Raw genomic sequence first — 24661 nt, 5'->3', positions numbered from 1 at the left:
CGTAACAGTGTATATCAAGAGATACAGCGTTGAATATAATCTCTGTGTACAATTTGTTGTCGTATTTTTTACTAGACATCTTTTTTACATATACATATACGAACTGTAACATTTTTACGAAGCCCCATGCAGTCACGTTTCCTGCATGTAATCGGATTTTAAAGGTAAAGGTAAAGTTCTCCATTCTGACCCTATTGATCACAGACGAACAATCGGGTCCGATCGACCTGTGTCAATGGCGTCACTGGATGCGACGTGGTCAGCACTCCAATTTCCCGGTCGTTGTCGGGTTTCTTGACCATGGACTGCTACTGATCTGTCGAGCAGCTCCTCAGATGGCGTCACGAGGCTGAGAGCACCTCGTATCAGTCCTCCCAACAAAGAAAAATCCCTGACAGTATCAGGAACCGAATCCGGTTCCTCCGCAATGCAGTCGGCTACGGAGGCGAACGTGATCACATTATGTGATTCCTTTTACGAAACTGATTCGCATTTCGTTGATCCGGTTTGGCGCCAGCTGTTTAGGTCAGACCGTGACTCGATCGAGAATGTTCCACTTATTGTGAGGGGTCCCTTTAAACACAGGGGCTACCCGTCCACGCCTCCGGGGCCGACCCTAACTTCCATATCAGCAGTAAATTGCATAAATGCTTTGTTAGATGTTGCGGCATTTTTAACTCACTCACTCTTGACCACTTATTTATTGATTTTATACTGCCTTACGCGTTTCAGCCTTACACCATTCCCAGATGCTCAAAATATCTATAACACATTCTTAGGTAAAACGAAACAAGATGCAGACTCAAAGGTCATCAAATAATATACACCAGATACTTTGTATCGAAGTTTCATAAATTTTCGTTTGACCTAAGAATGTGCCAGAGATATTTTGAGCCTTTGGGAATGACGTAAGGCCGATTGTGTAATGAAGTGGCACTGAGCACTATGGGACTTAACTACTGAGGTCATCAATCCGCTAGAACTCAGAACTAGTTAAACCTAACTAAGCTAAGGACATCACACACACATCCATGCCCGAGGTAGGATTCGAACCTGCGACCGTAGCGGTCGCGCGGTTCCAGACTGTAGCGCCTAGAACCGGTCGCTCACACCGGCCGGCTAATTGTGTAAGGCAGCATAAAATTAATAAATACAGTGGTCAGGACTAGTATCAGTTTCTGAGTGCATGAAACTTCTCTATGACACGGAGGGCACAAACCTTACGCTCGCAGATTTCGTGATTCCTTCGAGGCATGGTTATGATGGTTACAATGTCTGTATTTGTAGAGTGTCTGTGTCTTCACGTTACAATGTGCTTCAGATGTGCATGCAAGTCTGAAGCACATTATAATATGAATATAAAAAAGGTGTATAAACACGGACATTTTAACCATAAGTGATATACCCATACGTTTTATCACAATAGTGGAAATAAAAAAAAAAATATACAGTCAAATGGTGATACAGTTTTCATTAAAAAATGGTAAGCATTGGTTTCTGTGTGTATGAGTGTGTTGTGTTTGTTTGTTTGTTGCAGTCTCATTTGCGTAACAGATTGTTTTTTATTTTCATGCAACAGATGCCGGAATGGCTTATGTTTGAAAGCCAGAAATAAATGAAGAATATAACATGGGGCTATTGTGTTGGCGGTGCAGGCCACGCTAGCTCGTGGGCGCAGTCGGGCTACCCCACGGCGTACAACGCGGCAGCAGCCGCCGGCTACGGCGCAGCAGCAGCGGCCGAGGCGGCTGCGGCGGCGGCCGTGGCCGGGGGCGGCGTGGGCGGCGGCGTCGGCGTGGGCGGCATGGCGCAGGCGGCGGGCGGCGGCGCCGCGGTGGCGCAGTTCGGCGGCTACCCCGGCGCCGGGAGCGGCGCCGCGGCGCAGCACTGCCAGGCGTCGCCCTGGACGCGGCCGCACCCCCAGCACCCGCAGCCCGTCCAGACCAAGCAGGAGGTGTCGGCCGCCGCCGCCGCCGCTGCCGCCTGCTGGCCCGACAACTACAGGTAAACCACGCCTCTCCTTACGGCTGCGCTATTGCTAAATCATTTTTTATAATACAGACTGACTTTCCTGCGTGAATAGAAAATCTAACGACACACATACAGAGTGGCGCAGGGGAACGGGAAATTTTGAACGTTACAGTTGGCAGCATTGTAGCGCCGGCAGATGTTCGAAACTTTGCACAATTGATGTGAACGCATTGCCATTTAGTGATCATGGAGAACTGGACTGGTGCGGAACGTGCAGTAGCTGTGAGAGCGTTTTACAAAAATGGTGATAGTGCGACTGCCGCGCAGAGAACTTTTCGACAGCATTATCAGCTTGGACGTCATGGCCGTGTCCCATCTGCGCATGCGATTACAACGTGGGTGCGTAATTTTGAAGAAACAGGATCTGCCTTGAAAAAGAAACCTCCAGGTGGCATTCCAACGGTACGTACCCCAGAGAACATTGCAGCTGCTAGAGCTGCAAGCGAGAGAAGTCCTCGCCGCTCCGTTCGACAGCATGCATCTTCGCTAGGGATTAAGCGACGAAGCTTACAAAGAATACTGCACGAATTAGACTTCCATCCTTATAAGTTGAAGATTGTGCAACACTTACATGAACGAGACCCAGCGTCACGTATGGAGCTTAGTAGCCAGATATTGGCTAAAATCAACGAGGACGCGAATTTCCTTGGTAACTTATGGATATCAGACGAAGCCCATTTCCACCTGAACGGATTCGTGAACAAACAGAATTTTCGTTATTGGGCACAGGACAATCCTTGTGAGTTTCACTAGCGACCACTACATAGCGCCAAGGTCACAGTATGGTGTGCTGTATCATGTCATGGTGTTATCGGCCCTTATATTTTTGAACGTGAGGATGGTAGTGAGCCGGCCGGAGTGGCCGAGCGGTTAAAGGCGCTACAGTCTGGAACTGCACGACCGCTACGGTCGCAGGTTCGAATCCTGCCTCGGGCATGGATGTGTGTGATGTCCTTAGGTTAGTTAGGTTTAAGTAGTTCTAAGTCTGGGGGACTGATGACCACAGCAGTTAAGTCCCATAGTGCTCAGAGCCATTTGATGGTAGTGAAGTGACAGTAACATCCGCTCGATATGTTGAAATGCTTCAAACATTCTTTTCACCGAGACTGTACGAGCTTAATCTTAAGGTCGAAAACATGTGGTTTCAGCAGGACGGAGCCACGTCACACACTGCTCGACAATCGATGGCAGCAGTTCGTCAATTGTTTGGAAGACGCATTATTTCACGTAACGGTGACATTGCATGGCCTGCGAGATCCCCTGATCTTAGTCTGTGCGACTTCTTCCTGTGGGGATATCTTAAAGGCAAGGTGTACCGTACACGTCCTGCAACAATCCATGAACTGAAGGAGAACATTGAAAACGAAATCACTGCCATTCCCCAAGATTTGCTACACCGCGCATTCCAGAGTTTTCATAACAGGCTGTTAGAGTGTGAACGCTGAATGGGAGCACATCTTTCCGATGTCATCTTTAAAAAGTAAAGAGACACTTTTGGACATTTTGATTGTAAAGACATACTGAATAAGGGCTTACTGAATACATTCACTTTCGTTAATAAATTACCAGTTTTACGAATTTATTCATGGAAATGATGTTATTTCGAAATTTCCCGTTTACCTGCGCCACCCTGTATAATGGTGAAAGACGTCGAAAAAGTTACATTGCATTTTTCACGCTAATCAGTATGATTGGCTTCCAATAAGGAATGCAACACATTTTCTTTTCTGAAAACAGGTTGGTTTTATTCAGGATTCCAATACACGATATTATTCCCCATTCTGTTGGTTACAAAACCCTGTTTTCCAACATAACCTCCGTTCAATGTGACGGCCTCGCGTCACCTTACTGAGAAGGCCTCTATGCACGCATGATACTACTCAACTTGTCGCAGTCGGAGCCAACATCTCGCTGCATCAATAACCTCCCCATTATCCACATATTGCTTCTCGCGGAGTGCATCCTGCTTTAGACCAAACAGACGGAAATTGGAAGGTGTGAGATACTGGTTTGGGGTGGGTAGGGAAGAACAGCCCAATGAAATTTTGTGAGCTCCTCTCGAATGCGTAGACTTGCTTGAGGCCTTCCGTTGTCATGGATAAGAAGCTGGTTTGCAATTTTGTGGCGCCGAACACGCTCAAGTCGTTTCTTCAGTTTCCTCAGTGTAGCACAACACATTTCAGAGTTGATCGTTGCACCATGAGGGAGGACATCAAACAGAATATCCCCTTCAGAGTCCCAGAAGACCGTCGCCATGACTTTATCGGCTGAGGGTGCGGCTTTGAACTTTTTCTTCGGACGAGAAGTGGTGTGGTACAACTCCGAGGAATGCCGTTTTCTTTCCAGTTCGAAGTGATGAACTCTTGCATCGCCATTGTTCGACAAAAAATTTTCGCTATAATCTTAACGCGCAAGCAATTCTGCACAGAACGTCCTGTATTGCTTTTATGGTCTGGTGTTAGGCTGCGAGGAACCCAGCGGGCACACACCACTTTGTGGACGTGTCTGGCAGCACTGTCAACAGAGAACATGGCTGGCAGCGAGGTGTTCGATTGTGATCCTTCAGTAACCTCCAATGAGAGTGCCTGCCCGCCCCAACACTGCAGGAATCACAGCTGTATGCGGCCGTCCGGCACGCAGGAGATCGGACAGTTATGTGCGACCATTTTGCGACGACGACAATTGCCTCTCCCAACGACTCGCCGTGCTTTTGTTCACTTCCAGGTCCCCGTAGACGTTCTGAGCACCTACGGTTACCTGCGATGCTCTGGTTTTCCGCCAACAGGACTTCAATGAAAGCTCTGCTTGGAACGTTTCTCCGTTCAGACGCTATTGTTAAGGCTACGGATAGCGCCGCCACCTATCAGAAGTTCGTGTAAATATAGGAGATGGTGCAAGAATATTCCATGATCTCCCACAGTAAATTCCGAATTTTTTCAACCGAAATTCGGCAAGAAAAAATGTATTGCATTACTTATTGAACGGCTCTCATAGTTAGTGATGTCGTGCCCCGATAGTTGAATGGGCGCCGGTACGGTAGTTCAGCGTGTTCGGCCGGAGAGGTGGTTGGCCTCTGTAATAAAAACTAATTGGAAGGATCAACAAAACGAACTTGACCGGATGTCATGTGACGTCCGCAACGACCAAACACACACACACACACACACACACACACACACACACACACACACACACAAAAATGGTCAGCGTGACGGACTGCCACCCTAAGGGCCCGGGTTCGATTCCCGGCTGTGTCGGGGATTTTCTCCGCTCAGGGACTGGGTGTTGTGTTGTCTTCATCATCATTTCATCCCCATCCGGCGCGCAGGTCGCCCAATGTGGCGTCGAATGCAATAAGACCTGCACCAAGGGGGCCGGACCTGCCCAGTCGGAGGCCTCCCTGCCATTGACGCCAAACGCTCATTTCCATTTCCATAGTTACGCATGAATTCTTTTTCCCTGTAGAGCTACAGAAGAACAAATAAATAACTGAAAAAAAGACTAAAAATTCGTATCTGAAATGATAGCATTATAAAGATTTTATGAGGGCACCTTCCTTTAAGCGAACTACATTGATCGCAAAATACACGAAAAATATCAATACTGAACCTAGAAGAAGTAGGCTGAAACCTTGGAAACACGGCTATTCTGCGGGACTTGACGGCTGAGCTACTTGGTGAATGGCGTCCAACTAAGTTGTATACTTCACACAGTGAACGCTTTCACGACTGGTTGTCGTAATTGCTGGTGAAGTTTCCACACTGTATGATTGTCGTCCGTCAGAGGTGCTCCTGATTCCTTTGAGTGTTGCCGACTGATGGGTCGGACGTCAGAGAGAGACATAAATACCAGGAAAATGGCAGAGGTAATACTTATCAAAGATGAAACTTAACTATCGAGCTGTCATCTGCCAAAGATTATCTGTTGAGTCTATGGAGCTACTATCTATGGCTTCTTATTTTGTGTTAAAACTGTCGCTATTCTTATGTATTTCGCTCGCTTCTCTTATAGCCCTTGAGAGTAATTCATCATAGTAGACAAAATTTTGGTTTCGGTAAATCTCACACCGTATCTGCTGACTAAAGAGCGTGTTATTCAACAACTGATTTCTCTTCCTTCCCCCAGCCGGCCGCTGTGGACGAGTGGTTCTAGGCGCTTCAGTCCGGAACCGAGCGACTGCTACGGTCGCAGGTTTGAATCCTGCCTCGGGCATGGATGTGTGTGATGTCCTTAGGTTAGTTAGGTTTACGTAGTTCTAAGTTCTAGGGGACTGATGACCTCAGATGTTAAGTCCCTAGTGCTCAGAGCCATTTGAATCTTCCTCCCCTAGTCGACAAAGGCTTTCCTTCAGACCTCTATATTCACGCTTCTCTCTATAGTTCCAGTATAGACCTTGATGCAAGTAAGTACCCTGCATGCCCACGGAGAAGGGCTTCTATTCTTTTCTATCCATTATACACTCCTGGAAATTGAAATAAGAACACCGTGAATTCATTGTCCCAGGAAGGGGAAACTTTATTGACACATTCCTGGGGTCAGATACATCACATGATCACACTGACAGAACCACAGGCACATAGACACAGGCAACAGAGCATGCACAATGTCGGCACTAGTACAGTGTATATCCACCTTTCGCAGCAATGTAGGCTGCTATTCTCCCACGGAGACGATCGTAGAGATGCTGGATGTAGTCCTGTGGAACGGCTTGCCATGCCATTTCCACCTGGCGCCTCAGTTGGACCAGCGTTCGTGCTGGACGTGCAGACCGCGTGAGACGACGCTTCATCCAGTCCCAAACATGCTCAATGGGGGACAGATCCGGAGATCTTGCTGGTCAGGGTAGTTGACTTACACCTTCTAGAGCACGTTGGGTGGCACGGGATACATGCGGACGTGCATTGTCCTGTTGGAACAGCAAGTTCCCTTGCCGGTCTAGGAATGGTAGAACGATGGGTTCGATGACGGTTTGGATGTACCGTGCACTATTCAGTGTGCCCTCGACGATCACCAGTGGTGTACGGCCAGTGTAGGAGGTCGCTCCCCACACCATGATGCCGGGTGTTGGCCCTGTGTGCCTCGGTCGTATGCAGTCCTGATTGTGGCGCTCACCTGCACGGCGCCAAACACGCATACGACCATCATTGGCACCAAGGCAGAAGCGACTCTCATCGCTGAAGACGACACGTCTCCATTCGTCCCTCCATTCACGCCTGTCGCGACACCACTGGAGGCGGGCTGCACGATGTTGGGGCGTGAGCGGAAGACGGCCTAACGGTGTGCGGGACCGTAGCCCAGCTTCATGGAGACGGTTGCGAATGGTCCTCGCCGATACCCCAGGAGCAACAGTGTCCCTAATTTGCTGGGAAGTGGCGGTGCGGTTCCCTACGGCACTGCGTAGGATCCTACGGTCTTGGCGTGCATCCGTCGTCGCTGCGGTCCGGTCCCAGGTCGACGGGCACGTGCACCTTCCGCCGACCACTGGCGACAACATCGGTGTACTGTGGAGACCTCACGCCCCACGTGCTGAGCAATTCCGCGGTACGTCCACCCGGCCTCCCGCATGCCCACTATACGCCCTCGCTCAAAGTCCGTCAACTGCACGTCCACGCTGTCGCGGCATGCTACCAGTGTTAAAGACTGCGATGGAGCTCCGTATGCCACGGCAAACTGGCTGACACTGATGGCGGCGGTGCACAAATGCTGCGCATCTAGCGCCATTCGACGGCCAACACCGTGGTTCCTGGTGTGTCCGCTGTGCCGTGCGTGTGATCATTGCTTGTACAGCCCTCTCGCAGTGTCCGGAGCAAGTATGGTGGGTCTGACACACCGGTGTCAATGTGTTCTTTTTTCCATTTCCAGGAGTGTAGATCTGAAGGCTTGACTTATTTTCTTTGTTGGTCCAAAAACCGGCCTCGTGTCATTTTGTGTAAAAACTCACTGAGTTGATGAGTTACACTTTTAATTAAAGGGAAAACACTATGTTCTTCCATTCTCATTTTCAATCCTTACCCTACTTACTTACACCCAGAACTCTATTTACTTTTTTTCCGCCGCCTATTTCCGACTCGGACGAGGAAGTCTCCCGCGAGGCTACTCTGTTCTGATATCACTACCTACAACTGTTAGATACGACCGCAGGTGTCTGCCGAAGAACATTGGTGTATCTGTAAATATTTTACGTTAAATATTTTGCTACACCGAGGACATATACTACTAAATTATTCGTGTTGGCAGCTTTTAACAGTTGTACAACAACTACGGCGCTGCAAAGCGTCCAGTGTGTTCTCTATTGTTCCTGACTATTTTGTCCAGTGAGTTTATGTATATCGAGAAAGCATTAGTGTCTGACTGTAAGGAAGCCCTGATTAAAGCAACCTTCTCCCCAAAAGCAAAATTACGTATGATATCTGATACGAAATCGAGAAACACTCTGTATCGGAGTTGATATGAAGGCCGTAGAATTTGTTGAAAACTAAAACGGCGAGAGAAATACCACATGCAAACTACTTTACATGAGCATAAAAATAGCATGCAGTCTTGGCACGGCCTCCAGTAACTGTGAGGCGTAAGGCATCGTGTTATCGTAACACAGAGGCTCTGCTGGGCTCTCAGTATATCTTTTCTGACTGTAACGTGTCCATGAGGGGCTTTATAAAAACAAACATTCAGACGCTACACAAAACACGTGACAACGCATATCTTACAGCACTGCAGAGAATACACAACACGCCTTTAAATTATCGTCGTGTCACGTCCGCCTTTGTACTCCAGTGCGACCTGCTCCAGCGGACTGCTGAATGAGCATCTGGCCGTGTTCACGCGCTCTCCGCTATTGCAACCGGCGTGGAGCTGATCGCCGAACGAATTGTTCACCCGCCATCTCACGCTCACAATGAACGCATAAACTTCCCGACGGACGCGATCTGTGTTGGTGTACGTACATATCTGACGAAAATTATTCCCGTTGTGAGGTGTGCTTTCATAAGCTTCAGTTTCGAATCAAGATCATTCTCCTGCTTGCCCTACTTGTAGTAGGTGATTTTACTTCCAATTAAAAGGGCAATGCCGAGCTGACACCAGGAAAGCGTGTGTGTCAATCAGGATTCCAGTTGAACTTTCTGGAAAATTAAAACTATGATGTTTAGAGAAGTGGAGGACTGAAGCTTCATGACGAACAGTGAAGCGTTGTCTAATGGCTCGTTTAATAGAATTTTGAATCTCCGTAGGAGGTTGCAACAGGTTGCTGGACCTGGTTTCGAAACGGATACCTAGCGTTTTGCGGGCCTTACCGACTGATGTATCGTGCACTGTCACAACCCCCCCTCAAAGCTTTACTTCTGATCATACTTCTGTAAGTATGAAAATTATTGTAAGTATGGCTTCTTTTTTCTCAGTCTTCAGACTTTTGACTCATATGGTGCAGCCCACCATGAATTTCTCTCCTGTGCCACCCAATCCATAATTTGCCCTCAACGTTTCGACTTCACTATCACATCAAAAAGAGTGTACCTAGGGATATTTAGGAGTGTTGACACAAGTGACACCCAATCACTTGACCACGGTCGAAGTCCGTTAGTTCCGCGGAGCGCCCCATTCTGCTTTCTCACGATGTCTAGTGACTACTGAGGTCGCTGATATGGAGTACCTGACAGTAGGTGGCAGCACAATGCACGTAATATGAAAAACGTATGATTCTGGGAGTGTCCGGTAATTTTTGATCACATAGTGTATCTCTCCCATATCGATACCCATTTGTTCTTCTATCACTTCATCAGACAGGTTCCCCACCTCGTAGAAGCCTTCATTGTACTCTTTCCACTCATCCACTGCGTGCAACAGTGTAATTCCTCTTACAGGCTTAATGTCGGCGCCTTTACTTTTAATTTCACCAAATATGTTTTGACTGTATGCTGAATCAGTCCTTCCGACGCACATTTCTTTTTTTTTTATTTATGCTTTACAGTCTAGTATATGATCTCGGAATCTCTGTCTGACCATGACGCACGGAAGCTGGAATTTTCTCTTGCCCCTGGGCCTTTTCCAAGTGTACCTTCTCCTCATATACATTTTGAACAGTGTATTCGCTATTACTAGCCGAATTTTATTGCAAAACTGAGTCTTTCTTCTCACTCATTTCTACTATCGGGCCCATATTCTCCCGTAACTCTCTCTTAAACTCCTTCCCCTACTACCAAGTTCCGATCATCCGTAATTATTGGCGTTTCATCTCCCTTTACTATTGTGGCCGTCGTTGGTTTGTCATCGATTCTGATGAAAACAATCCTATCACGGAACTGTTCGCAGCAAATCGCACACTGCTGTACCTTCCTGTCCATGACGAATCGCGTCCCGATACACCATTTGCTGCTTCTGTTGATATTATCTTATGTTCGTCTTACCAGAAACACTTATCTTCTCTTCATTTCACTTTACAGACTTTCTCCACGCCACATCCGTTGTATCTAGATTGAACTTTTGTATTTCCCTTTACAGAGTCTCGATAAAATGCCGTATGTCCTTCCCTGTCTCTATTTTACGAACAGGACCGACTGGTTAGTTCTTGAAAGATCTACACAGTGTGAAATCGCTTTCATGCACAAAAGATTGTTAGAAGTGAGAGACGTGTTAGCCGATTTCAAGGACGGACCGGATAAGCCTATTTCTGTTCTCCAACCATTATGATGGTAAAAAAACTGAACAAAAATAGACAGTACACCTCGGAGTAGCAGTATAGTAGTCGCAGCGATAAAATATGTCGGAAAGTTTTCGGACTCGTGGATGAGATGTGCAAAGCACGCTCTATGGTGGATGTGCGGTCCACGGAGGGCCGGGAAGAGTTATTGGTCCGTGGGCCGCGCCGGGAGAGAATATTGAAAGGTGACGTGGGGCGTGCCAGGTAATCGCTGGCCGCCGCGGCGCCTTTGAAGCTGCAGCGGTAATTAGCACGTCGCCTTCATTAGCCGCCACACGTGGCCAGTCGGGGCCACACCGCCCGTGCCCACGCGCGTGCGGTCGCGGAGCTGCACGCCTAACGACCACAAACGGCACGCTCACAAAAACTTCCTGTGCGATTTTCTGTCCATCTCGACAGCACCCTGCTAACGGTGCGTTCTGTCTATTCAAGGCATCGACAGAGTGCCTTGCTAAGAGGCTAAGAGGGACTGGCACAGTATTTCCAGTAATGCAAGATAGTGCAATAAGATGTATATAATGTTGTAGCAATAATAGCACTGTTCTGATGCATGGCACACCGATTAAGTAGCTAGATGTAAAAACTACGAAGCAAAACGAAATGGACTGAGCACATAAAACCAGTTGTGGGGAGAGTGAGTGGAATAGTCATGTTTGTTGGGTGAATTCTGTGGAAGTGTAGTTCATATCTTAAATAAATCACTTCATCATTTCTGTCTGAAAACCATATATGAAACAATAGATTTCAGTAAAGCAGAATTCTTCCTGTACCATTACATAATAGCACAGCCATCTTCTCAAAATCATTTTATCTATCAGGAACATGACTTTAGAACATCTTCCTCAAAATCATGGAGAAATTACTCTCCTTTTCACCCTCGAAAAGCAGGAAACGATCACAATAGGTATCTGTTCCACATACGTGTATCCAGCTCACTCTGACTGACCCCTACCCCATCTTCCTACCCCACTTCTGCTCGGAGCACCTTACCACCCAACGCTTCAGAACAGTGTCATCTACTGATACAGTCTGCTCTTCCACTACAGTCACTGTCACTGTCAACTCAATTTTTTTTCTATTAATGTCCATTCTGTTTCTGACGCTGTTGAACATCGTTTCAGTGTGCTAAACTAATTATTATTATGATTAATGTCTGTTAGTATTATTACTTGCTTTGGCAATTGTATTATAATGATAATATAACACTCGTATTTAAATGTAAAACATTCTCGGTATTCTTGCCGCGTCAGTTCTGGATAAAATGTCGAGCTTTCGACGATTACCTCCGTTGTCATCGTCAGAAGCTGCTGTCTTCATTGCTGTTTTTTTTCTTTATTGTTATTTTGAAACCTGTAGTACAGGCAGGCCTGCAGCAGCATACGACGCCGCTCTTTGGCCGCAGAGAAACACAGATATACAAATGAAGACATTTAGAGAAAAAACATGGTGGACATATAAACGGAGACAACACATTTTAAAATACAAGGTGCCGTTCACGGGCGTAGAGTCCAAGATAAAATTGTTCAGACACTTGGACACAGACAGAAACGAAAATTGTCACACGTGAACGTAGGTGCACAAAACGAATAACACTGAACCACTTAAGCACAAAACGACGGCACACACAGAACACGAGGCGTTGATCTCCGGCGCGCGAATGTTCACTAAACGTGTACGAGTCCGCGGACGTGCCAGGGGAGGAGGAGTGGGGGAGGGAGGGACTTCATTGCTGCTGTGGTAGCCGTATTTATAGCCCGTGGACGGCTTCTGATTGGTCGGCTTATGATTGGTCGGCGGTTACGTACAGCTGTCGCAGACGATGTCACTGTGTGCGCCGGTGGCGCCACCGCTTCCGTTGGAACGTACACCTTGGAAGGAACGTCTCTGCTGCTGCTCTGCATCAAGCGCTTGTTTCCATGCACAGCTCAGATGGTATTCGCTATCGCGGTTAAAGTCATTTTGGCTCATTCTTATTTCAACAGCCTCCTTAATAACAGAATCCCAATACGTGGAGGCATGGGACAGAATTTTTGCTTCATCGAACAATGGTTCAAAAATGGTTCAAATGGCTCTGAGCACTATGGGACTTAACATCTTAGGTCATCAGTCCCCTAGAACTTAGAACTACTTAAACCTAACTAACCTAAGGACAGCACACAACACCCAGTCATCACGAGGCAGAGAAAATCCCTGATCCCGCCGGGAATCGAACTCGGGAACCCGGGCGTGGGAAGCGAGAACGCTACCGCACGACCACGAGCTGAGGACTTCATCGAACAATATTTTATGTTTGTTTGTGAGGCTGTGCTCCGCAATTGCCGATTTCTTTATTGCCACCCGTATTTAACTCAACAAATAAGATAAAGTATAGCAGTCTTTGATATATAGTTCCCCGTTCTCTGTAAGAAATGGCCTAAATGAAACAGTGCGTAAAATCGTTCCTGAGTATATTGTTCTGTTTGGGGTCCTAACCAAGTTGACATGACGTAAGATGAAGAGAATGGACGAGGTCATTGGAGATGGAACCAGGGGAAGGTCACTGAAGGAAGTGGACCGTACCAGCTACTGAGATATTTGTCTTAAACTATTAAGAGAAACCAAGGAAAACCGAAGTCTACCGAAATCTGTAAGGGCAAACGGAGATTTGAACTGCACCACCACACTCGATATGAAGAGGTCGACGGAATCCAGAGAAGCGTTGCTAGGTTTGTAACACGTAGAATCCACACACAAGACTATCTGATATCTTCAGGTGACCTAAAAATATGATGCACCGGAAAACATTGTGTTATATGTGTGGCAGGAAGTCATCTCTTTTCATTTTTAGATCTGTGCAAATTGTTATTTCATTAATTTATGAAAGGTTGACGTGCATACATTAACCGATGGTTCAGGCAGCCAAAATGTTCGATATATGCACAAGTTGCACATTTTTGCGTGGCAAGCCCTTTTTTCTCAGCCTCCTGAAAAACGTAAGTGAATACGAACATATGCGTGAAATATCGCGACAAGCTAAATTACGTTTAAAGCATAAAATGGTAAGTTAACTCCCACCAAAATTTCTCATCAACATCGTTTGGTTGCAGATGACATGCTCAAGTGGTCCTGCAAATCCATGCAAACCCAATATAAGGGTATCAACTAAAAGAAACAAATTGTTGTTTGAACAAAATATTTCCGTAATTTTGTAATCATTTAGTAAAAATGTTCACATTACAGACTAAATAAACCAGAAACCCACTGATGATGGCACAGAGGTGCAGAAACGTGTTTGAGAACTTCGGAAAAAACGATGTTTTTCATAACTGGCGGATCTTACATCCAACAATTTTAACTGCGGATATGAAAAAAACAAGGAGCTGCAAATCGAAATGATGAATGTTTCAGTATCATCTGTGACCAATTGATGTTCTTTCTTCTACATCTTCATGACTAGTGTGCTTTGCACAGTCTCGTCTTCCAAGATAACAACAGCCATTCTCATATCGCTACATGCGTAGTTTCCACGTATGACGAGCACTCGGACACCCAGTCACACCTAGATTGCCTCGACCGAGCAATGTGCCTCCGTGGCCAGCGCACTATACTCGCATTAGCGAGGAAGATTGTTCAAATCAGCCTCCAGCCATCCAAATTTAAATTCTCCGTGACTTCCCCATATCGCTCTCGACAAATATCGAGAAGGGTCCTTTGAAAGTGCACGACCAATTCCTGTCTCCATCCTAGCAACAGTTGCAGCTTGTGTCCCGTCTCCAGTGATCTGGTTTTCGATGGGACGTTAAACCCTGACCTTCCTCTTCCTTCGACTGTTTGGAATAGCGGGTGAAACGTAGCTGTTTGGTAGCTTCCATGATGTAATTGGCAATGAGTGGCTGCGGCCCCATGTGGAATACCTGGACAAACACCCTTCGTCGCTGGAATGAGACCATTATAAAGGCCAGAGGTGGCGAGGCACGGTAATAGCGCGATGTATACCGAGGGTTGTCTAATGTTTATCGGGTGTGCAGAGATGGTGGTTATCGCTGAAACAACAGTTTTCGGTTACGCCAGTTCCTTTCGTCTCCAGTTTAAACTGAGTATTAAAACCGCTCAAAGTAACAGGTTTCAGATATAATTGATTTTCGGTTTCTTTATTGTTGTAACTAGCAGTAATAAGAATAGATTTCAATCAAAGATTGAAAAATTCTAATGAAGGTGAAGGAGTAGATCACGATCGATATGTGGTTACGGCTGGGGCAGAAATCTAGCTCGTTGTTTCCAGCAAAGATTGTAAAGGTGAAGGAGACGGGCGTGGTGACAGCGAGAGCGAAAGAGTTGATGATTTTCCTGCATCGTCACTTTTGGATGGTATCAATTTTTCACCATGAAGCAACCCCAAAATTACGGGTTCAGTTACTCTCTCATGTTTATAGCACGTCGGTAAAATTATTGGCATGTGAATCAAATTTTCCTTTTCTTCCTATGAACAATGTGGATGCTTTAGAATTATTTGATGTCACAGGTTTGTTGTGCCTCGTCCGGCCTGTAATCTTTTAATACAAATGGAACATTGTATTTCTTTGCTACCATATTTTGTAAAATCCTTCCAAACTAGGGGTAACGCCATTCTGCAATACAGCCGATGTCCGAGGATGACAGCGAGAAACTACTGTACAGACCGCGTAGGGGCAAGTCTTGCGCTCTCCACGTAGAGGCGTACCGTCTAGTAGGCCACATCACACAGCAACAGGTGCATTTTTGTCTCTACAATGTTGTACCGATTCTTATATTCTTATATCACGTGTTTATAGCTGGTTTCTAGCTGTGGGCGTTGTTATATAAAATTTATATAATAATCCAGTATTTCAGAGCAGTGGAAATTTTAGGAATAAAAATTACTCGCTTTTTTAGAAACAAGATTTTTTTTTTAAGACAAAAATTTTAGCACTGCAGCTAAGGCATATTGATATGTCGGACTTTTACCCTGTTATTGAAAAAAAAAGAAAAAAAACCTGTTATAACTGAGAACAAACAAATACCGCAAAATAGCGGTTATTCGGAACTAAAATAATGGTATTGCATTTAGCCATCCGGTTTTTCCCGCCCCTAATTCGAGTCCGTTCACAGAGCTTTTACACACACATTGAAGTCACGTTTCCTGTGACAGCGCAGACAATACACTGGATAATAATACCTGACCACTCATTTCAGATTCTCGTAAGGACTGTTCCTACACTTATCCGTTGTGGCGTTTTACGTACCTGTACAGTCCACCTGCCTTTAGAGGGCGGGGCCGGTATTTTTGGAAACTCGGGTAGCGCGCGTTTCTGCGCCTTGCAGAATAGACGCATCTGTGGCGACATGGGGGGTTCGTAATTATACAGCCGCTGCCAGAAAGTACAGCGTCTTGCTGGGCACTACGTAATTAACGGGCCAGTAATCGCCTTCATAAACTCAATTCTGCAATGTACATAATTAACCCGTCGAGTTATTAGCCAGAAATCTGGCCGCACAGGAAATATGCTAATAGCACGGCGGCTGCAACTTGCGGTTGACACGTACTCCTAATTGATGTGACATTAATGAACACTATCACGCAGCGGGAGGCGCCCTGCGAAAAGTAATACCAGGTCGCACAGCAGTCAGAGGAAGATGTCTCCCGGTTGTGAAATATAGACTCATCTCCGTGGTCTGCCCTGGAGCGGCGAAAGGAGAGAAAAACGTCTGGAGCTGCGGCGGGAAATTCTGCCAGCGGCTATAACAGCTCTAGATAATAAGCCGGCACTGAGTAATTAAATATATAGCCAGTAATTGAAACGAGGGAGGTCTACGGACCATTTCGACGAAATTTAATTAATGCAGCCTGTAATTTTCTCGTGTTCAAGTCGAACCTATACTTTGTCCAGTAGTCGAGGAAATTCATTAGTTCTCGTATGTCGTCCGCAGTCGCTGCCTTATATTTTGTGAGAATCAGTCACTTTTACGACGCTGGTAAAATCTGTACTTCGAAATTTCGAAAGAAGTATGCCCAGAGCAAACTCATTCACTTCAGTTTTAGAGTCAGATTTATGTTACCGAACAACACCGACCGAACGAAAGTGTAATTTGATGCGTGGGCTGTAAACGTTTTTTGGAAAGAAAACCTGGCAAGTATAACAATAACCATCGTAATTACAGATGTATCTTATGCATAATATATCACAGATGTATCTCTGCCGTACGTAATACATAATATCATATGGGCAAAGCTACCCAGTAACGTGAGGTTTATTTTCCTTCGACATTTAAATGCTATACAGTCACTAGATTTGAGGAATTCTGTATCAAAAAATACACGATTGCCGTGTGGAACTCTTTCCACTGACGAAACTATTTATGTCTTCCCATCGCAAATTCATGTATTGTTATTAATCATGTTTGCTTAACTGTTATGAGCTGCAGGAGGACGGGTGTTACTTTTAGACGTTAGGAGTGAACAATAAGAAAGTGAACTTTTACAGCCGAGCACGAAAATGGATTCACTGGTATTTTTCCTCAGTTATGTACAACAATAAATCGCTAATTTGCAGGTTCTCTCGTTGTGAAAGATGTTTTGGTGAGTGATTGGTCACACTGACAGTCGACTATGGACTACCATTTATCACTAGGTTTACGCTACTGCACGTGGTTGCTCATCTTTTCTGAACGCTCATTCCGTGTTGACAAATAAGGTTACTTACCCTTTGACTTATATACCTAAAAAAAATTAATTGAAAACAAAACTGAGTTATGGCAGACAGCAAAAGTTTTGGCACCACAAGAAACATAAATTTCCGACATCGATATATTGTCTTTTTCTTTCTATTTAACTTTTTATCGGCATCGAGATTATAATACATTCCCTATTGACAATCAGTGACAAGCGTTCCACATTTACACGCGGGTCGTAATCATGAGTATGTGATTGGTCACCGTGAACTAATTCTCCATCCACTCGTGGACTGACACTAGAGCCTTACTGCGATAAATGAAAGATTTGTAAATTTCTTACTCGCGGAATGAAAACATTAGTTCAGTGTCATATTCTGAATAATTTCACATACACTAAATATGCTTAGCAACAGTGCAAATACATTGATGTAGAAATCTGCTGCATACACCTGAAGATGGGCGTGAAAAACATCCAAGTGCTTCGTTCATATAAAAAATTATGTCAATGACAAAGACACCTGTTTCATGTCTCTTCAGTTTCTCCTATCCTTGATCATAAGAGAATAACCCTCGGCAGTACAGCTTGATATCTACTTCCAAAGGGCAGGCTATGTCTGCAAGTAACACTTATTGCCATCGTCTCGTGCTAAACAGAGATGGGGTTTCAAATAACAGTAAATATGCTCAAAAATGCTCATCTTACAAATGAATGAATATTGCAAATTCCAAACAAAATGAAGATAAAAACATCTTTATTTTGTTTCTCGTTTTTAAATTTCTTTTATTCAAATTAAAAATGGAACATGGTGGCGCAGACAATAACGCAGAGGACATTCAGTTTTGAGTTCCCATAATAAGCGTAAACCGCTCAAAACGGATACCGGGACTTGCTTTGATAATGACATTGCTGGTTTCCTTCCCCATCCATGTCGAATCCAAGCGTGTATTCCGTCTCTAACAATTTCTTCATCGAAAGACGCTAATTCCTAACGCTCCGTATCCTTCAATGAAACTGTAGTAAAAACTGTAACAAGAAGAAATAGAAAAAGAATATCCTTGTTAATTAAGTTGTTAACTTGAAATGCTAGTTCTAGGATCACACTCAAATAAGCTGAAGTGTCTGATGTACTGAAAGGTTTTGGAAAAAGAGAGAGAGAGAGAAAGAGAGAGAAACCGGCAGATTGTAAGGTTCGTCAACGTCACACATTATAACTGAATACACTATAGACAGCGGCTGCCGGCCGAAGTGGCCGTGCGGTTAAAGGCGCTGCGGTCTGGAACCGCAAGACCGCTACGGTCGCAGGTTCGAATCCTGCCTCGGGCATAGATGTTTGTGATGTCCTTAGGCTAGTTAGGTTTAACTAGTTCTAAGTTCTAGGGGACTAATGACCTCAGAAGTTGAGTCCCATAGTGCTCAGAGACATTTGAACCATTTAGACAGCGGCTACCGTCGAAGTCAACAAAACAAATTACTGTCGTCGTTGTTGCAGTTGGGATAACATTATTTCGACGATGGTGTTGTTCTAAATGACATGCATTCCATCCCCAGTTGGCAAAGAGATGACTACCAACGAAACATCAGTCAGTTTGAGAGGGATAGGGAACGAAAAGTGGTCCTCTCTCTTCTCCTGTCGAAGGGCATTCACCTAAAGTTATTCTCACAAACGGCAGAGATACTATGTGTTCATCATTTTTGATAAGGCAGTGCGGACAAAAACTGCTTCTATGAGTTTTCTTTTAGTTATTCAAACTATTTTGAGAAAGAAAACATGGTCCATGCAAGCTTAATTCGTTTATTCACAGTTGCCCATTTTCAACCGTGGGCTATTTTTAAGCACAAGTTTTAAGCTCCACGCTTCATTTCAAATTCTAATACATCGCGCTGGTACATGTGGACAAGTATACATCGTATTTCTGTTGCGTATGTGACACAAAAATACGATGTATACATGTCCACAGTTACCAGCGATGCTTTAGAATGTGAAATGAAGCGTGAAGCTTTAAGTGTGTGCTTGAGGATGACGCGCAGTAGAAACTGGCCACTTGTACCGACAATAAACAGAATACGGTCTACTTGGATCACGTTTTCATTCCCAAAACACGTTCAGGCTGTGTAACGCCACAAAAATAAAATTTAAAAAAACATTCACACTAGTTTGCCAGATTTTTTTTCGGGCATTACAGCCCATTATCAGCGGCTTGAGAATCTATAGGGTGTTTCAAACGTCTAGGAGTGATAGATAAGTCATGGGGAACAACGTTTGCTACAAACAGAATGTTCGCTAACTCTGGATGTGTCTTTTAGTATTGGTTATCTCCCTGGGAAGCGGTAAGGCACATGCGCGCTGCAGCGTTCGTATGCAGCGTGTGTTGCCCGTAATCCAATCATCTTCTCTGGAAGAAAATGGGTAGGAAAGAAAAAGGGGTTGTACAAATTCCTGATTCACTTATAAAATGCCTTTCTCTGCTTGCAGAACTCATTGTTAAGGTTTTCTTGTTGAAAACCACTCTATTACTTACTGGAGTAGGTTACATGCAGCACATCTGCTAGTTCAGTGAAATCTCGTCGTCGTCCCAGGACCAGCGAATTCAGTAAAACAACGCCTAACGTCGTTGGGAAGCATCAACGAACATGTTGTGGCTAACAAAAGTTGTTCCCCATGATGTCATCATTAGACGCTTCACGCAGACTTTGGAACACCCGGATTATTTGTTTAGTCTCTTCTTATGAGCTCTTATGTAAAGCTTCTATTGTGTTCGTGTAGGAAACAATCTGCCAACCAACGTACAAGAAACTGTAAATACTAGGTTCTATTAAAACACGTATTAGATGATACATTTTAATAACCACTGACTATATATGCTATAGCTGCAGACGATGTACCGTAACGCCCCATCTGGTCAGCCAAAAAACTTTGAGGAAATGCACAAGGAGATGGTTTATCACCTATACTGTTCAACTACGCTCAATGGAAAAAAGTAAGCGTTTGGAATTTGGAGCTAAAAATAGCAAAATTGAACCAATAATTCTAGGAAGGAAAACAAATGGAATTAAGGAAAAATTCCTGGCCTTTGCTGACGATTTTGCAACACTTTCAGAGAATCTGCCAGACGTAGTTATTCAAATAAATCTTCTGGAACAAAACAGATAACAGAACTGAACTCAAAATTTCAGTTGAAAAAAAAAAAAAAAAACCAAATTCAATATGAAAAATGCACCAAAATTCATAGAAACACAAATAGTTAAAATGGAGTGAATAAGTAAACTTAAATATGTTGTAGAAACTATGCAGCAGAATGGACTTGAAAAATTTGCAGTAGATGCGAGAGTTAACAAAATTGAGCGACCATATGTTCGACAAAGAATATTTGAACAAGAAATGCATATGCAGAGAAACAGAACTAAAACACTGTACCACAGTGGTACGACCGAAATGTTTACATGGAAGTGCATGCGAATGCCTAACGGTGAATTATAACCTGGGCAGAATGGAGGTAATTGAAAGACATACGAAAGACGATGAGAAGTAATGAGGAAATCTACAAAAATATACAGAAAATGTCAGAAGTTATGGCTAAGAAAAGATTAATCTTTTTGGACACCTCTAGCGGATGAACGAGAAAAGGGTAACGAAACAAATATTGATGTATTTCTGGAAGAAGAAATCAACCGTAGTATGGATTACAGAAATAAGGAAAGAATTAGAAAAAAAACAGCATCCAAGAATAGGAAATAACAGACAGAAATCTTTTGTAAGAATAAAATGCTAAATTTGGAAGGCTTTCAATGCAGAAGGAATAAGAAACTGGGAACAACATGGACAGAAGAATAGATAAGACAACGTGGAGTACTGGAAAAATAGGAAACAACGACAAGGAAAGAACAGGAATGGAAGTTGTTACGTGATACTGACTGGTCAATACGAAGATAAAAGGAAAACGAAATTAATAAAAGAAGCTTTTGTCGATAGCTGCGTAACAAAAAATAATGGGCATTACATGCATAAAAGCTGCACAGCAGCCAAACTACAACGTTTCTCGCATCATAATGGTGGGGTCGGTGTCTGAACCGCGCCCTTCCAGAGTATGTGCCCTGCCTTCCATGGATCACACCAGCCAAACTGGTCATATGGCGAGGACCGCTGCCTTACGGGCGAGACTTGTACATATCTAGCACTGGACGGTGGCGCGATATATTCGGGCCTAATTTATCAGTGCGACCACCCGCTCGCGTGTCTTATTGAATGTATAAACAGGCTCCCGGGGAAAAACACTTTAGGACAATTAATTGGGCCGCTCAGCCGCACTCGCCGTACGTTTAGCGCGCATATATCTGAAATAATTGCAGACGTGGTGGCGGCTATCTGTAACATTCATCTGCGCCGGCCATAAATCAATTACTCAGCATTTAGGCCGCTCCTCGGATGTGTAATTAAATGCGCGTTGGAAATAAACAGCGGCCAAGGAGATTTATCGCCGCCGGAGTCGCCGCCGAAGCTGGCGCACCGCTCCGGGCTCAGCTTCTTCAGTAGTCGCCGACCGACACAGCCAGCTTCCGGACCTGGCCACAGCTGGAAGGGAGGGGCTCACCTACAGGCGTCGCCCACGTCAGTGTTCGTGGTGAATTCTACAGTCTGCTCGCACTAGCCGTCGAGCCATTAGTAACTGTAGAAAACCTTGTGTGGGCCCTCTCACTGTGTGCTTAGTTTGGGTCAGCGGGTGGCAATCTGTCTGTTGACATACGGAAGCTAGGTGGGATACTCTCTAAGAAATGCATAAAAATAAAGATGACAAAATAGCGCAGTATAAAAAGACCTACAGCATTCCCACACTACAAACACACCTACATTAAAAAAAACCACACATACCGAACTATTTGAAATAAAATCATCATAACTTCTGAACGGTTTGCGTTAGGGTGTTCAAACTGCGCGGTTAGCCGTGGGGCGTGATGGGGATTAGTATGCGCATGCATAGTTTGGACGGGTTCGTCAATAAACAAAACTGGTGCATTTGGGAGACTGAGAATGCGCATTTCCCTTTCGAGACGTCTCTTCACCCTCAACGGGTGACTGTGTGGTGTACAATATCCAGTCACGGAAAAATCGATGCGATGTTTCTCTATGGCACGGTGACTACCAAACGGTACGCGAAGGTTTTGGATGATGGTTTCATCTCCATTATCCAAAGTGACCCTGATTTTGACAAGATGTGGTTCATGCAAGACGGAGCTCGACGCCATCGAAGCAAGAGAGTGTTTGATGTCTTTGAGGAGCACTTTGGGGACCGCATTGTGGCTGTGGGGTACCCAGAGGCCACTGGCATGGGCCTCGATTGGCCGCCACATTCTCCGGATCTGAACACATGCGACTCCTTTTCGTGGGGCTACATTAAAGTCAAGCAATAATGTACACCTGCTAAACCGACAACAGCGATTCAGGAGCTCATCGACAGCATCGATGTTCCGACACTTCAGCGGGTCATGCCGAATTTCGGTAGTCCTCTGCCCCACATCACTGCCAGTGATGTCAGGCATATCGATCATGTCATAACCTAAATCCCAGTATCTTTAGTGACATTTACATGTTGTATAAAGTGTGTGCACGCCGTAGTTCGTAACTAATTCATGTTTTTTTTCATATAGTTCAATAATTGTCACCCTGTATGTCCTTGCACATAAAACTTTTGTGTAGGACAATAGACAACATAGTCATAGAAGTAAATTAAGATTGTTCAAACCCTCCGAAAAAATTTTTTGGGGTGTTTCTATGGGTTATAAAGCGAATGCCGGAATTTGAAATCCCTTGCCAAATATCCCCAATGGGAATTCATTTGCTCCAATCCCGGCCTGCTAGTCGAAAAGACCCACGACTCTATAATGGATCGTTTCTGAAACATCCCACTCTACGGGTCGGAGCAGAGAATGAAAACTACAGGGTGTATAAAAATGATGTCACAAACTTACACGGCTGAAAGCTGAAAGGACACGATAATAGAAGCACACATGTCAAGTAAACATGGGTTCTAAAACGCATACCTTAAGAGCTATGAGATATTCTTGAGTTTCAATATTGTGAAACAAATCTCTTCTACTGCATACTGTTTGCTTTCCGTATTTTGGGAAGTGGTAGTATGGACCAAAACAAGAAAAATATGTCCAGTAAACATGTGCTGTAAAACGCATACGTTAAAAGTTATAAGCACTTGTTCATTAGAAGAGTTGTATTACAAAGTACCGAAATTAACAGGTGCTCATAGCTGTTAAGGTATGCATTTAGAGCACATGTTTACTGGATATTTTTTTCTTGCTTTGGTCCATACTACCACTTCCCAAAATATGGAAAGCAAAGATTATATCGGGCCTATTATGATCTTAATTGTCGATGTCTTTGAACAGACGTGGGCAGATGTAGTGGTGGCGTAGTATGGAGTCCCATGTTCAATAATGTTCGCTGAACGGTGTGCCCCGAACTACTCATGCTTCCAGCAGCACTGAGCCTGTCTTCATCTCTGTAACAGATTGCCAAGTATCCCGCTTTGCAGAGCGGGAAAGTCTCCCACGTGTGCGACCTGTGTTGAGGCGTGGACGCCCGCTTGTACTGAGATGCTAATTACCTGTCGCCGAACCACATCAAGCTTAGCTTTGTCAAAGTCGCTCACGCTAGTGAATTTCAGCTTTGTGACCCGTTTCGCCACTAAAATAACTCCCCACACATCTCTGCTCAGTTTATATACGAAGCCTGACAAAAAAAAAAAAAAGAAAAAAAAAGCCCGCAGAAGAAATGGTCAGATGTTAGACTAACTTCGTAACTGTACACACCATCGGCGGGTATGTACGAGGGAGGTTCAACAACCCATGAAATACATTTTTTTCTCGGCCAGTTAGAGTTGAAAAAATACGGAATTTATTGTGGGACATCGTGGAATATTCTCGCTTCAGCCCCTTTAGTTTCATGAAGTTTCGGCAGGTAGCGGCGCTTTACGTCGCCTTCAAATTCCGCAGCTCGTTGCCTAGTGGCTAGCGCTGCTCCCTCTGGATCGCGGGGTCCCGCGTTCGTTTCCCGGCCGGATTGGGGATATTCTCTGAGTGTTTATGTTGTCCTCATCATATCGTCATCATCGTTCGTGACAGTGGAGAGATGGGACTGTATAAAAATTAGACTGTGTAAAAATTGAGACTTTGTATGGGCGCTTATGTCCGCGCACTTGAGCGCCCCACAAATCAAACATCTTCATCATCACGTCGCCTCCAAACTGGCGTCTGTA

At 44.7% G+C, this 24661-nt stretch overlaps 1 protein-coding gene across 1 annotated transcript in view; it reads left to right on the top strand.

The window, feature by feature from the left end:
- LOC126455964 (protein gooseberry-like) overlaps nucleotides 1-24661 on the top strand; it is a 257113-nt gene that overhangs the window by 209973 nt on the left and 22479 nt on the right. Inside the window, exon 6 of the mRNA XM_050091721.1 lies at nucleotides 1656-2004. Coding sequence (XP_049947678.1) covers nucleotides 1656-2004 — 349 coding nt within the window. The remainder of the gene's footprint in view (nucleotides 1-1655; nucleotides 2005-24661) is intronic.

Source organism: Schistocerca serialis, chromosome 2 (assembly GCF_023864345.2).
Source record: "Schistocerca serialis cubense isolate TAMUIC-IGC-003099 chromosome 2, iqSchSeri2.2, whole genome shotgun sequence".
NCBI classification, from domain to species: domain Eukaryota; kingdom Metazoa; phylum Arthropoda; class Insecta; order Orthoptera; family Acrididae; genus Schistocerca; species Schistocerca serialis.
The sequence above is the reverse complement of the archived record's forward strand: the minus strand, read 5'-3'. Positions and strand labels throughout refer to the sequence as shown.